Source organism: Callorhinus ursinus, unplaced genomic scaffold, assembly GCF_003265705.2.
Source record: "Callorhinus ursinus isolate GAN/ISIS: 27379988/994484 unplaced genomic scaffold, GSC_fseal_2.0 scaffold46, whole genome shotgun sequence".
Classification (NCBI taxonomy): domain Eukaryota; kingdom Metazoa; phylum Chordata; class Mammalia; order Carnivora; family Otariidae; genus Callorhinus; species Callorhinus ursinus.
Genome location: NW_027397108.1, coordinates 6,340,566 through 6,356,444, shown reverse-complemented (window position 1 = coordinate 6,356,444; position 15,879 = coordinate 6,340,566). Strand labels below are relative to the sequence as shown.

Sequence of the window (15,879 nt, the reverse complement as noted above, 5' to 3'; positions counted from 1 at the left end):
TGGGATCCTACAGTACGTAGCCTTTTCAGATTGGCTTTTGTCAATTAGTGATATGCATGTAGGGGCGCCTGGGTGGCTCAGTAGGTTGAATGTCCAACTCTTGATTTCCTCTCAGGTCATGATCTTGGGGTGTGGGATTGAGCCCCGTGTGGGGCCCTGTGCTGGATGTGGAGCCTGCTTACTCTCTCCCTCTCCCTCTGCCCCTCTCCACCACGCCTGTGCGTCCCCCGCCTCTTAAAAAAAAAAAAAAAAGGTAATATGAATGTAAGTTTGTTCCACGTCTTTTCCTGGCTTGGTAGCTCATTTATTTTTAGTATTAAATAATATTCCTTCCTTTTGGCTTTCGGCTCGGGGAGGCAAAGGTGCAACTTTCTTCGGTCGTCCCGAATCCGGGTTCATCCGACACCAGCCACCTCCGCCATGCCGCCTAAGTTCGACCCCAACGAGATCAAAGTCGTGTACCTGAGGTGCACCGGTGGCGAAGTCAGTGCCACGTCTGCCCTGGCCCCGAAGATCGGCCCGCTGGGTCTGTCTCCAAAAAAGGTTGGTGATGACATCGCCAAGGCAACCGGTGATTGGAAGGGTCTAAGGATTACGGTGAAACTGACCATTCAGAACAGACAGGCCCAGAGTGAAGTGGTACCTTCTTCCTCTGCCCTGATTATCAAAGCCCTCAAGGAACCACCAAGAGACAGAAAGAAGCAGAAAAACATTAAGTACAGTGGAAATATCACTTTTGATGAGATTGTCAATATTGCCCGACAGATGCGACACCGATCTTTAGCCAGAGAACTCTCTGGAACCATTAAAGAGATCCTGGGGACTGCCCAGTCTGTGGGCTGCAACGTAGACGGCCGCCACCCTCATGACATCATAGATGACATCAACAGTGGTGAGCTGGAATGCCCGGCCAGTTAACTACAAAGGAAAATGTTTCAATAAAGGATCATTTGACAACCAAAAAATAAAATAAAATAAAAAAATAAATAATATTCCTTTGTCTGGATGGGCCACAGTTTATTTATCCACTCACCTACTGAAGAGCATCTTGGTTGCTTCCAAGTTTTGGCTATTATTAATAAAACTGCTATAAACATGCACATTCAGACTTTTGTGTGGATCTAAGTTTTCAACTCCTCTGGGTAAATACAGAGGAGTGTGGTCGCTAGATCGCAGGGGAAGAGAATGTTTAGACTGAGTCATTGCTCTTTCAATGTAGCACTGCCCTTCATTGCTAGAGAGCTTCCTCTAACTTGTGCTTTGCCAGCTTCTAAACAAAGACTGACAGAAAGGCGGGCTTGCGTAGAATAACTCAGAGCATGCTTTATGTAGTTTCCTCGCATTCCCCTCAAGGACTAGGCTCCACTGGAGCTCCTTGGTCACCATTGTACTGACTCAAGCTTCACTAGCTAATTGCCTTCCCTGCCCTGTCTCAACCCCCTTACCCTCCACCTGTGGCTCCTTCATCTCCCCAAAAAAAAATAACTGCCCTTGAACTCTTATCTCAGAGTCTGCTCATGGGATGCATGCACAAAGTGAGACAATCCCTGACAGCCCTCCCTCCCCATGCACACCCCCATTCATCACACAACGTTTTTGTCAACTCTTATATCCCGTGCCTTGGTTTACCTTCTCTGATGGCCTGGGCAGTACTGCCACCTTTAGACCTTTTTCGCCCTGACTACCTCATGGACTTTGTTCACAGATGGTTCTAATTGTTAAGATGTAGATTTCCACCCTGTTCCCTGGGGGTGGGGGTAAGGGGGTTGGGCAACAGACCTACAAGCTGGGAAGGAAGGGCTCTAAGTGTTGTGGGTCAAGGCACAACGTGTGGCCAGAAGAACATGTACCCCTGTCTGAGTATCTGTGGGTATGCCGGGCTAGCCAGCAGTGCACCTCTCGCCAGACACATCAGCACTACACATGTCCCCCTCTCTCTTTAGGCCTACTCCCTGTCCTTTGGGAAAAAGCGGTCAACTCTAATTCACTTTGTATCAGAAAACACTTTGGCCATTTTGAAGTCCGAGTCCCATTTCTACTGAGTTTTTTTTATTTGTTTATTTGTGTTGTTATTTGCTTTTAATTAAACCAACATAGACTCAGAGGGTTTCATTCACCAACGCAGATGATGAGGTTCCCCAGCCCCACCTCCAATTTCACATACTTTGAATTAGGACTAAATATAGATTTTAGTGCCGAGACAACAAACATTTGAAGAGACACAATTTTTAGGTACCACTGTCCCTACATGCAGTAATAGAAGACACTAATTACAGCTGGTTTCTTCCTCCCAGGGGTCAACGAAGTATATCCAGCTAAGAGTATTTTAATTAAACTGTTTTATATACTTCCCTGTCTTTCATATTAATCACTCATCTACTTCAAGGAATGTTTTGACCTGGCAGCGGATTTTACACTAGATTTGAAGACCCCAGGTATCTGAGAAAATGTCAGCCGGTTTGCATTTGTTCATGCATTAATTTCACACTTGTCTGAACCCCACCTGCGTGTTGCAGAGATCCACAAAGGTGTTAGTGTTGAGTACGATATTTTAATTTAGCTGGCGCAAATTCAGCTTCTTTGACTATGACAGAGGGTTCCAGTAACGTCAATCCCCCACACTTGATGAGTTTACTAAGTAGTTAAGAAAACAAGACGCATGTGAAAAGCCACATATTAACACAGAGACAGGAATGGGCAGAGGGAGTGGGCTGGAGATTTGGGGAGAAGAGTTGAGAGGAAAAGCTGCTCTCCCACAGATAACCATGGCAACCGCAGGATGGGACCAAGTGGAGAGGGCAGGGTCATCTGTGGAATGGGAGTGATGGGTGCTGGGGGTTCTGAGGGCCGTGCAATGGGGTGGCGGACTGGACTGGGTGAGTTATGAATCACAAGCCCTTTAGGTTCAGGAGAAGCATCTGCAAATCCAGAATGGCTGGATGAGGCCAGAGCACTGGACACAGCTCAGGCTCCTGGACATTGGCTGGTGGGGGCAGCTCAAAGCAGGCAGTCGATGGAGGTTTTGTGGAATTTGGTGGCAAAAATCAGGATTCCAGGACAGGAGCCTGGAGCATGGGTGTGAGGGGGTCCAGGCCCCACAGATACTGTCTGGCAGTGAGTGAAGGGAGTCAGAGGAGGATGACACATTCTGAATGCCCATGGTTACCGGGTGCCATCTGTGTCAAGGTACCTGGAACTGCTCCCCCAAAAAACCTCAGAACATCTTCCTCATCTGTTTGGGGTTAGCTCATTTAGTCCTGATGGTCATCCTGTGGGGTAGGCACTGGTACTATCCCACGTCACAGATGGAGCGGAGGAGGGATTTATTCAGGACGGTACAGCAAGCAAGAGGCAATGTCCAGGTGCTGATGTCCATCTCTGCAGTGCCCCTCCGGGTCACTTCGTCCTAACAGATGTGAGATGTGATGCTTTGGACATCGGGGATCCATTGCAGACTTGTGAGTGGGGGGGAAAGGCATGATGGAAAGGAGATGGTGGACACAGGGATCACACCTAGCTGACTTGACAAATCTTCCTAAAGCTGTCGTAGACTCAGCTCTTCTCTTGTGGCACACGGGTATTTTTCCGCACAAACCACATTACACCTCATGCCTCCATGAGATGTATGCGTGAATGAAAGTTGCAAAGAATCTCACTGCTCAGGGAAGCTATGGGATTCAGTTCTAGAGCTCTCAAAGTTCTGCTTTGGTTCTGACCTTTTTGCTTCCCATCAACAGAGGGTTTCAGGTCCCTCCACCCCAGGGGCCACAGCTGGGAAGTGAGTGGGCTGGCTTTGTCCTAGCAGCCAGGCTGAACTCTGAGTTTGCATCAACCTCAGCATCTTTACCCCACTGCTAAATTCTGGTGGAGAGCATACCAACCTCAAAGAAACCCCCATCCCATTTGCTGCCCCACTGGCCGCACAGGTCAGAGCTGAATAAACTCATCAACTGGGAGGCGTACAGCATCTTTGGCCCTTGGGGGCAGAATGAACACCCTTGCTGTGCTCTAAAGAAGAATACAGGGCTTTGGAAATCCTATTCTCTAATTTAGTACCTCCCAAACTGAAAGGTAACCCTTTTATATACTGTGAATCATACTGGAAATGTGCAGAAAGAAATAATACTGTCACGTGACCATCAGTAAGCACCATTAAACACCTGCATGGCCTGTTTAGTGGTTTGAGACTTGGAGCCTGGGAGCCTTCTTATAGGACAGAACACATTTTCCAGCGGGGATTAGCCTTGAGATTAGAGTTTAATGAAACAATCACTAACACTGGAGCCTTGGGCAAAGGAAACAGCAAACTCCAGGGAGCTCCTGGTTTATCTGGGGAAGACATTTATCTAATAAACCATGAATAAATAATAGAAAGGAGTCTAAAGTCAAGAGAAGCAGAGGAGCCAAGGGACAAAAGGTAGGGGCTTGATGTATAAGAAGATGCTTTAAAAGCAATTTAGTGTTTTGACTTTGCAACAGACATTCATTCCTGGAGAAATGCTGTCACTTGTGCAGAAAGAAACGTGCAAGGCTGCTCGGGCTGTATCAGCCAGAAGAGGCTAGGCTATGCAGTGGTAACAAAGAACTCTAAAGCCTCCGTGACTTTGAACAACAAGGATTTATTTATTGCCTATGCCCCATGCCCGATGGAGGTCAGCAGCGGGATTCTGATAACCACACACACCCAGGGACCCAGGTGACCAAGGTGGCAGCATCTTATGGACGGAGAGAGCATTATAGGACTGAGCACCAACAATTCTATGCTTTGGCCTAGAAGTGACACATGCCACTTCCACACACATTTCAATGGTTGGATCCAGTAAGGCAGTGATGGCTAACATCAAGAAGGTAGGGGAATATAGTCTCCACTGCCAGAAAGTAGGAAAGGACCAGATACTGAGGTACATTAATACATCTACCACAAGTGTAATGGCAAAAGTTGGGAAGAAATGCCTAACTATCTCCTCGTGTGTACATGATGTGAACACACATCCACATGAAAGACTATAATGGGACAGTTTAAGAGGATTTGAAAATTAAAATGCAAGTTGCAGAAAACTGCACATAGTAGTATCTCTCTCAAGTATAACTCACCCATGTTACAAACCTCTATGTGTCAACGGACATGGCTATATGTATCTAAGTGTCCAGAAAAAGCTCTGAAAGGACATCCATCAAACTAGTAATGGTGCTTACCTCCAAGAGAGGAATATGGTTGCAGAGAGGACAAAGGGGACTTCTGTTTGTCTGAATTATTTAAAATGAAAAGGAACTTATATATAGCTTGAGTTTTTTCAAATAGCATTTATCCGTTTCCCGTGGCTGTTGGTTGGGTGGCCCCTGTGCTAACCCGTGGTGCCATGTTCATTGCAGAAATGACTGAGAGGGCTTCTCACCTCCATGAGCTGCACCAGCCATATGGTTAGCAGCCTTGTCCATATGGGAGACATTTTCATTACTAGCTGGTCCTGTTTGGTCTTACATCTGGCACTTTCTAGAACATTCTGGAATTTTAATTCCGCAGGAAAGCACCTCTATATTTTTTTACGTTCTATCTCCTCATCATCTTTGATGATTACCCACAGGATAATATCCTGGGAAATGTCAAGGTTCCAGATGTTTTCTTTTTCCTTCCTCATTTCAAAACTGATTTATCGTCTTCCAAACCCTAATTCCTCTTTCTTCAGGATTCTTCTCTACACTAATGTGGTCCAATAGAATCATGAGCACAATAAATCCAACAGATATCTCATTTCCCCCCAATAATGTATTATTTAAATTAAGCAAAACATACAACTTTCCAGAAGGGTTTTAGAGCAGAAGTACTGGTGTATCTCAGACAAAAGGGCAAGCCAGGGGGGCAATGGCAGGGGCTGGATTGGTGGCCCAGTGCAGGAGAGACTGTGTCCACGCAGGACCCTCTAATCTGACTGTAGATCTGGCTTTCAGGTACAGAGATAGTAATTTTTCAGGATGAAGTCATGAAAAGTAGCTTGGAACATCCACACAATAGAATATTATTCAGTTATTAAAAAGAAACGAGCAATCAGGCCAAGAAAAGACATGGAGGAACCTTAAATGCATATTTCTTCGTGAAAGAATCCAGTCCTAAAAGGCTACGTACTGTACGACTCCAACTAGATCACCTTCTTGAGAAGAGAAAACTATGGACGTGGTAAAAAAGCAACCTCAGCGGTTGCTGGAGGTTTGGGGGAAAGAGGATGATGGATGGAGCGTAAGGGACATTCAGGGCAGTGAAACTATTGTGTATGATACTTTAAGGATGGATACATGCTATGACACATCGGTCCAAACCCACAGGAAGCTATGAATGGGGCAGTAGAAGCATATGGAAACTCTATCCTATTTGCTAAATTTTCTGTAACCCTAAAACTGCTCTAAAAAAATAAAGGTTATTATAAAATTTTTGCAAAGGAGCTTTTTTTTTTTTTTTTTAAGAGAGGAATTTAGAAGGCTTAGCCCATGGTTTGGATTCAAAGACACACTTTCTCTACTTTGAGGAAAAAATACTCAAAATACTTGCAGAAAATGGGAACAGCACAGAGCCCACCCCAGGCCCACTAGGGCAGGAATCGTTGAGAGCAGAGTCCTTGAGAGAAGGGACTCCCTGCTTTCACGCTGACCTGAAGGTAGCTGCTCCCAATCTCTTCCCCTACTTGGAAACAGAAATTCCACAGAGGCAGCATAGATGTTGCCATGGCTTTGACCTCGCCGTGAACTTCCTTTTATAATTTTGTAAAATAGAAGAAAATTTGCCCAAGATGGAATGTTTTGTTTTTCTTTTTCCAAAGAGAAACATACCACATACCATGGATTCCTGCCACTCATCTCTGTTAGTAATAGAGAGATGGATGGACTGAGTGTCTGGACACGCTGTGGCTGAAGCAAGGCTCAGATTCAAGTTGTCACGTATAATTCTGGAGAAACCCTTTGTATCTCTAAGCATCAGTCTCAATCTATACAATAAAGGGATTATGGTTAAAGAGAGACTTACAGGGCCCTGGGGATACTCAGGAAGGCTTTTGAGAACCTAACGAAGGGTAAAGAGGAAGGGGTCACAGATGACTCTGGGCTTCCCCTCCTCCTCCAAACACACACTGGTGCTTTGCTCCATTTTCTTTCCTTGCCTTCATTGTGATGAAAAAGAATGCCACTGAATTAGATGATCATCACATCCCATTTCTGTGTCTAAAGTCAACATTCCAAAGTAAGTGGTAGATGTGGGTGGTGGATGTGACCCACTGAACCAGAGTGACAGATCTTAGGAGGGAACTTTAGCAAAAGCTGTACAAGGTTGAATAGTATCCTCCCCCAAATCAATGCCATCCAGAAACTAAGAATGGCACCTTATCCGGAAAGAAGATCTTTGCAAATGTATTCAAATTAAGATAAGGTCAGACTAGATTAGGGTGGGCCCTAAATCCAATGACTGATATCCTTATAGAAAGGAGAGGACACAGGGCACAAAGAGACATGGAAGCCCATGTGAAAACAGACACAGAGGTGGGCATGCTGCCATCTGCAAGGCAAAGAATGCCAAGGGTTGCTGGGAACCACCAGAAGCTGGAAGAGGCAAAGGAAGAATTCTTTCCTAGAGCCTTTAGACCTGGTGGCCCTGCCGATACCGCCGCTGCAGAGTTCTGGCCTCCAGAACCAGGAGAGAATACACTTCTTTTTTTTTTTTTTTTTTTTAAAGATTTTATTTATTTATTTGAGAGAGCGAGAATGAGAGACAGAGAGAGAGAGAGAGCACATGAGATGGGGGAGGGTCAGAGGGAGAAGCAGACTCCCCGCTGAGCAGGGAGCCCGAGGCGGGACTCGATCCCGGGACTCCAGGATCATGACCTGAGCTGAAGGCAGTCGCGCAACCCACTGAGCCACCCAGGCGCCCCGAGAATACACTTCTGTTGTCTTAAGCTGTTCGGGTTTGGGGTCATTTGTTGCAGCAGCTGGAGGACACTACTGCATGTACTAAGCATTTTCATCCTAAATCTTTGCAGCAAGAGCCTGGTTTTGTCGCATTTCTCTTTCCCCAGGTCTTTAGCAGGGGAATATCCTTTTAAGCCTCTCCTTTTTTTTTTTTTTCAGGACATGGTAAATACCAAATCTTACAATACCAGTGGGCTTGTGATTGCTTTTCAGGGATTTCCTGCACAGATGCCCAACCCTTTGATGTGGTTACAAAAACGAACTTCTTGAAGCTGATAACTCACATCAGAGAAATGGGGACTAAGAACCGGTCCTGTGCTAAATGTACCCTCATCACTGCCACCTTGGGGGTCTGCTAAGCCACAAGCCCTGTAATATGGAGCTTCTGAAAATGCGTAAGCCTGTAATGGAAAATGGAATCTGCAGGAACGTCTCCACCTTGTTTAATAAAATACAATGTAAGGGATTCTCTTTCCAGAAACACTGCTGTGGAAAAGTGCTTGCTCTTTCCCTCTCTTTCCTGTGTGTGTGTGTGTGTGTGTGTGTGTGTGTGTGTGCACGCGACATACATATATACCCACATACATGTATACACATATATATGTATTTTAAAAAATCAGAGTATATTCTATTTAAACATTTTGATAGAACCTGGGAAAAGAGGAAGGAAGAAGAGAAAGTGCTCCAACCTGAGCAATGAGGAAGCCACAAGCCACATGTGCTTAGTAAGCACTGGAAATGTGGCTCGTCCAAATTGAGAGATGAAGTGTAGAATCAATGAACACTGGATTTCAGAGGCTTAGTACAGAAAAGTAAAATATCTCAATAATTTATCATATTGAAATGGATATATATATATATGTATATATATATATATATATTTTTTTTTTTTTAAGTGGGCCCCATGCCCAGTGTGGAGCCCAACACGGGGCTTGAACTCATAACCCTGAGATCAAGACCTGAGCTGAGATCAAGAGATCAGTCAACCAACTGAGCCACCCAGGTGCCCCAACATGATAATATTTTAGATATGATGGGTTAAAGTACATCAGTCAAATTAATTTCACCAGGTTCTTTTACGTTTTTTTAAAAGGTCGCTACTAGAAAATGTAAACTTACTTATGTGGCTTACAGTATATTTGTGTTGGACAGCACTGGGCTAAGGGATATAGGGTCTGTGATATCTTTTATTTAGTCACATTTTGAGCACTTTTGAGCATTTTTGTTCAGGAAGTTCTAATTTTCTTACAGAAGTGATTTTTTAAGTATCTGCTGTAAGGATTCACACACACACACAAAGAGGATTTATTTTGTGACATTCTCTTTTTTTATGGTAACTTTTCCTTAAAATAACTCAGATATAAGGTAAACTTAATTAATATTCATTTTGCTCTTACATTTTTATGCATTGCTGTGTGACCTTGGACTTTTCTAGGCCCCACATTGTCACCTGTGAAAGAAGTTGGTCTAGCGATGATCCCAGACAACAGTGATTCTCAACTTCTTCCTCTGTCTCAACAGATCAGAAGGTTCTGGGAAAGTGCCATCAGCAAGAACAGTTCCTGGTGCTCACGGTGCTGCCTCTGCTTCCTCCCACTTCCCCTGCAGAATTGTTGCCATTCCTTTCACAGACTCAGTAAGAAATTTCTAGGGAAGGGTCAAAGCGTAGTCATTACAGTCACAGCCTATAGAATGCTGGAGCCCTGGTGGAAACCCCAGTTCACCCCGTTCAAATGCTGTACTCCCCTCAGGGGAAGCTGTGGCCCAGAAAGAGTAATGATCTGCTAGTCCAGTCACCGTGCTGGTCGGCTCTGGTGAACACTGACTCCTTGCTTCATGGTGTCTCCTGGTCTGACAGGAGGGGAGGCTTGAGGGACAGAGACAGCAGAGCAAAGACCATCGTACACGACTGGTCACCCATACATCACTCCCTTCTTCCCTAACGCCATGTCCTACTAGAAGGTCATTTTTCTCTTAGTTTACCACAAAGCATAGAAGGACAAAGGATTTGGAGGGATGTGAATTAATGATGGTGTATAAGAGAAAACTCATCATCTTCTCCCAGTTTAAGTGAAGAAAATCATCGTTTCAATCTCTCTTCAGAGAGACTCGTAGAAAGCTACTTGTCATGGCTTTGGATGCCAAAATGTTCTGAAGCACCAGAATTTCCAAAAACCAGGCTCCCAAGCCTGGTAAAAATGGTAGATGAATCAGAATGTTCTGTTCTGTTTAGACCTAAGGCGTATCAGGGTTAGATAAAGTCACAATTGACAATGATTGGTATTTATTATGAAAGATGCCAAGTTATATTTAGGTGTTTTGTTTTTTTTTTACCTTCAAATCTCACTCTAAATTGCTTGTCACCTTTTGAAGTATCATAATTAACACCAATTAATTTGTGTGCTTAAATATTTTAATGACAGGTTATAATTTTAATAGAAAAAGCAATTTAGAAGAAAATCATAAGATCCTATGGTTTTCAGGAGAGGAGACACAAGAGAGACTTTGGAGCAGACAGAACCCAGGTCCCAGAACTGGGACCCTGTTGTGACGCACCACTTCCTACCAGTAGGGTCTTTAGTGATTACGTGACCTCTCCAAACCTCGGTGTTCTCATTGATGAATCATAAATAATAAACCTACCTCACTGAGGTGCTCTAAGGATTATTCCAGGCTTGCTGCCGTAAGTCCCTAACATATGTGATACACTATAAATGCTCACTGCATTTTCTTATATGCACCACCACCAAGGAGAGAGAAAACATGTCAGAGTCTGGGTTCCAGGTTGAAAGTTCCCGGGGCAACTGAACAGTGAGAAGCATTTTCCAAAGAGTACCAGGGCAAAGAAGCCAAATCATCACAAGGATGAGGAAGGAGCTCAAGCCCCAAGGGTGAGAGGAAGTAAATGGAAGAGTGAGTAACTGGGAGACTCGGAATCAGAAAGGAATGGAATGGGCGGGAGGGCTGAGGGCAAAAGTTCAGAGACCATGAAGTAGGATTCCTGCTTCCTATATGGGAATCCACTGGGGACAGGCAGAGCATTTGAAGACCCTTTATAGGGCCAAGCACCTACCAAGTCATGTCTGTCCCCAAATGGAGCAGGCCGAGAGGGATGGCATGGTGTAGATCTCATCTCTGGAAAACTCATGATTCAATAGGGTGGCCATGCAAAGTCAACCTACCCAAGGTGCTGGGTCAAATGGTCTGCACTGAAGGGGTCCAGCACTGCTGCTATTGTCCATGACACATGAGGATTAGTGTCTGCCATGGATTATCCTATTAATAATTCAGCAGACACAGGCTCGAGGGATGCTTTCACCACTTACTGCTCCTGTGATTTAAATTCTCTGAGCCTTACTTTGTCTATAAAGTGAGGCCACCATTACCTTCTTTGTACAGTTGTTGCAAGGATTAAAAGAAATAATGTATGAAAGATACAGACACAGCGCCTGGACTAGAGAAAAGACTCAATAGTTGCTAGCCATGAAGATGAAGATGTTGATTCCATTCCCTATAGCTCCAAGACCCTTCAATTTTGTCCAGACTTCAGACTTCTCACTAGTACATATTTCAAAATCTGATAGTGATAACTCACATCAGATGAACCCCCTCTCTACTAAGCAGCCCAAGACAGACAGATGGGTTTCAAAAGAATATCTAGATGGAAATAAAGAAAGCCAACTCAGGTGGGTTTAGGTAGAACAGAAAATGAATGAATGAATGAATGAATGAATGAATGAATGAATGAACGAACGAACGAATGAAGACACAATGAATAAATGCCAAGAGTACGGTACTTTTCCAGCAAGAATGAATATGGCACCGACTGATTAATGGGTAGGTGAAGTTGGAGGGAGCCAGGCAAAGCAGCACATGAGGGAAGGGGGGATGGGGAGGTTAAGAAGCTAAACACATTCCAGGTGAAATGAGTAAATAAATCCCAAGGAAAGAATGAAAATGAGAATTAATCAGGAGTGTGCTGAGCCGTGGCACTGCCAGCCACAATCAGAGGGTTTCTTAATTGCTTGTCAAAGACCAATGCATCCTGGCAAAATGATCCTCAAGTAATGTTGGGACTTCTTTTTCCTAACCTGGCTTCATTTATCATGATTAGAAAACAAGTCAAAATTGATTTCTGTTTATTTTATAAAGCAAATCCTCAGGGAACCCTTCTTCCCTGTAGGTTTGATAATTTTTAACTTAGAAGGGGCATACCCTCAGAACATAAAGAGCTGTGTTATTTTGGTTTAGGAGGATAGGGTGTGTGGATGTGTAAAGTTTATGGGTGTTATGAAAAATGACAGTCTCTTAAACTTTTACAAATCGCCTCAAATCAATCAACATGAGCTTTTTAGTTCTTTCCTACTTTAAAATGGGCAAATTAGAGGCAGTTTAATAAAGGAAAATGGCCCAAGCTTGAAAATCAGACACATTTGTGTTTGATTTCTTAGCTCTGCCACTTAATAGCTGTGTGACCTTGGGCAAGTCACCAGAGGAAATCACAGAGATTTAGCTCAAATCACTGAGATTTGAAAATGAGGTTGCTAATACCTCTCAGATTTTCCAGGAGGATTACGGGTCATGTACATGAAAGGTATCAATACAGAAGGTCAGCTGTAAATTTGGAAGTGATGGAAGTGATGTCCCGCAGGTGTAGTGAAGCCACTGGATTCTAGATCCCATGAGGGCAGGACCTGTGTGTCTGTTTTACTTTGAATTCTATCCTGGCAATTGGCACAGGGCTTGGTCTATAGTTGATGTCCACTTTATCTATTTAACACTCACACTGCACCTAGTCTATGCAAAATTCTGTATTGTTTATAAGATATTGCTTCATCTAACCCAACAAACACTTGTTGGCTGCATGACTGTTATTCATTTACTCATCACGTAAAGATATTTAAGAACTATATCTCAATGTGCCCCTTTGGGGAGGAAATCCAATCTACCCACCTGCAGTACAGTGGGTTGATTCACTCATTCTTTGATCCATTCATTCTTGTGTTCACCCATGCATTTGCTTGCTCACCAAATATTTATATTTTAGTTTTCCGCTGCAATGTCAGCCCACCACCATCATCCTAGATAAAACACAAGGTCAGCTTGCCCTCACCCCTGCTCCCCAAGAAACTCATTTCCTACACACACACACACACACACACACACACACAGCCTCAGGCAAATCCTCTATATTCCACCAATATTTTGTTAATCAGGTAAATCATATTTGAAGGACTGCGAGGAGATTCCTGGTTTGGGGGCCTCACATTGCTTGCAAACAAGCTGTGACAAGAACAAGACAATACCAGCAGAAGGTCAAAAACCATCCTTCTCTCCTGTACAGGCACTGTTACTCCCCAAACAGATTCCAAAGATCATGTTCTCTTTCTGGAAGTATAATCACAGCAAAAAAAAAAAAAAAAAAAAAAATCAATGTACATTTCAGCTCATGTGAAACAGTCTTATGAGGGGGCATTAATGTGATCTGCCAGCACCTAGAGATTTCTCTCAGCATTCTGGGCTGCCAGGCCATTCTCAGATGCATTTTCTTGATCTGAACAGGCCCTATTCCTGGGATTTAGTGTGTGGGGCTTCCCTGCTCCTTTTGGTTTATGCTTAATCCTCACAATTAATTCTGAGCCTCCTGCCTGGGGAAGTTTCTGCCGTAGACTTTCTTGGCATTTACCCAGCTAGAAAGAAGTGATTGATGCTCTCCTCACTCTTCCGCACAAAAGCTGAAAGGCTGGGCAGAAATATCACCTGCCTCCGTGCTGGCCTCTCCCAGCTTCACCTCTAGACCCACACTGTTGATTTCATCCCTCACGTCTCCTGGGGGACATTGACCCATCAATTACCTTCTTTTTCTCCTGTCTTCAATGATGTCCTCTCTACTGGCTACTTCCTGGCAGCGTACAAACATGTTTAAGGCTTATTTATTCTGGGAAACTGAAAAAATAAAAATACTCTTTTCAATTCTATCCGCCTCTGAAGTCATTTCCCCATCTCTTAGCTTCCCAAGGTTTTCTGATAGAATTCACCCCCTGTCTTCTTTGTATCATCATCCATGTGCCCTCGAGCCTGGGCAGGCTGCCTGGTGGCCTCTTCAACTCGCTGAAACTCTTGCAGTAAAGATCATCAACACCCAAGGAAAAACCAACTCCGGAGTTTATTCTGCCTGGTCCGTCAGCAGAATTTCATTTATTCTTATGGTCATGCACTTATTCATGTTTTCTATGCAGCGAGCGCTCAGTTATGCTTTGGACAAGCGTGGCTCTGCCCTGCTGGCTTTGACCGCCCGTCGGGACCTGATATTGGTGAGCGTGGGGAATGCTATGAGGAAGGGCTGTGCTGTGGGAATGGCAACCTTCAGACCTGATCTGCGAGGCAGAGAAGGATTTTTCTGGTGGCATTGACATTTAAACAGAGGAATGGACAGAAATTTGTGAAATGAGAGCAACCCAGGTAAAGCATTCCTGGCAGAGGGAAGAGCAGGTGCAAAGGCACTGGGCCGGGAAAGAACATGGCCTGTTTGGAGAAGCAAAAGTAAGTCTGTGCTTCCAGACTACAGACAGTGAAAGAGAGCAGCAGGGCAGGGGAGGCGGCGGGGCAGGTGGGGTGCGGCGGTACGGCTGGCCAAACTGACCATATACACAGGGTTTGACCTCCCTTCTTTGGCAATGGTGAACACTGGTGACCTTTCTGCCCGTGGAATCCCTTGTACACACCCATTACCCAGAATGCCAGGTGCCAGGAAATAGTGGGACCAAGAAGAATGTATAAAAGGAAAGAGAAATCTGGCTACTTCTCAATTCTAGTTATGCTAAAAACATAACAATTCCCTTTGTTTTCGTCAGAGGAAGAGATTGCAGGTCCACATGCTTATTGTCAAAGGAATGCTGTGACATAATAAGAAATATATATATTTGGTCTCTGCCCTGGTTCCTGAAACAGAGCTCCTAAAACCCTTGTAATGTCCTAAATGACGGAGGTGCTAGGAGTATCTTTTGTCTAGTATTTGTCTTTGGCCCCGACTGCTGACACAGAGCTTCTGCTCTGGGAGACAGGAGCATCTTTTGTTCTAAAGAGGTGGCTCTAGGTGGGCTAGTGAATGGCTCCAGGGTGAGGGCTGCTAACCAGAAAGACCATGATTAGAAGCTTAGAACTTACAGCCCTCCTGGGAGGAGAGAGGGGCTGGACATTGAGTTAATAATAATTGATCATACCTATGTGATGGATGAAGCCTCCACAAAAATCCCTAAAGCACAAGGTTTAGAAAGCTTCTGGGTTGGTGAACAGGTCCGTTTGTCAGCAGGGTGGCACCCCCCTAACTCCACAGGGACAGAAGATCCTGGGCTGGAGACACTTCCAGACCTCATTCCATATTCCTCTTCATCTGTGGCCTTTATAATAACCTTTATAATCAACCAGTACATGTAAGTAAAATGTTTCCCTGAGTTCTTGAGCCGGTTCTAGCAGATTATCGAACCTAAGGCAGGGGTCATGAGAACCCTTCCTCAATTTATAGCCAAGTCAGACAGAAATGTGTGTAACCAGGGCCCCCCTACTTGCGAACTGGCATCTGAAATGGGGGCAGTCGTGTGGGTCTGAGCCCTACCATGTGGGGTCTGCTCTAACCCTTGGTAGTTAGTGTCAGGATTGAATTAAATTATAGGACACCCAATTAGTGTCCAGAGAGTTGCGAAATTACTTGGTGTGGAAAACCCACACATTTGGTGTCAGAAGTATTAAGAATGGAGAAACTGTATTCTTTTAAATGCGTTCACACCAGATGGGTCAGTTCAGATAGGAATGCAGATGTGTTTCACTGCATGACTGTCATTTGATGTAAAAATGCTGTAGGTGAACTTACAAGGCTGAACTTGCCTGTTTACTCGATGACACACACACACACACACACACACACACACA

General features: G+C 44.4%; 2 protein-coding genes across 4 annotated transcripts in view; one reads left to right on the top strand and one right to left on the bottom strand.

The window, feature by feature from the left end:
- CDH13 (cadherin 13) overlaps nt 1-15,879 on the bottom strand; it is a 1,106,386-nt gene that overhangs the window by 743,544 nt on the left and 346,963 nt on the right. The window lies entirely within an intron of this gene.
- Nucleotides 333-955, top strand: LOC112814742 (large ribosomal subunit protein uL11-like). The gene has a single exon (XM_073882464.1). The coding sequence runs from the start codon at nt 421-423 to the stop codon at nt 916-918; it is 498 nt and encodes a 165-aa protein (XP_073738565.1). The 5' UTR covers nt 333-420; the 3' UTR covers nt 919-955.

Coding starts and splice junctions, on each gene's coding strand:
- LOC112814742 (XM_073882464.1), top strand. CDS start 421: ATGCCGCCTAAGTTCGACCCCAACGAGATCAAAGTCGTGTACCTGAGG.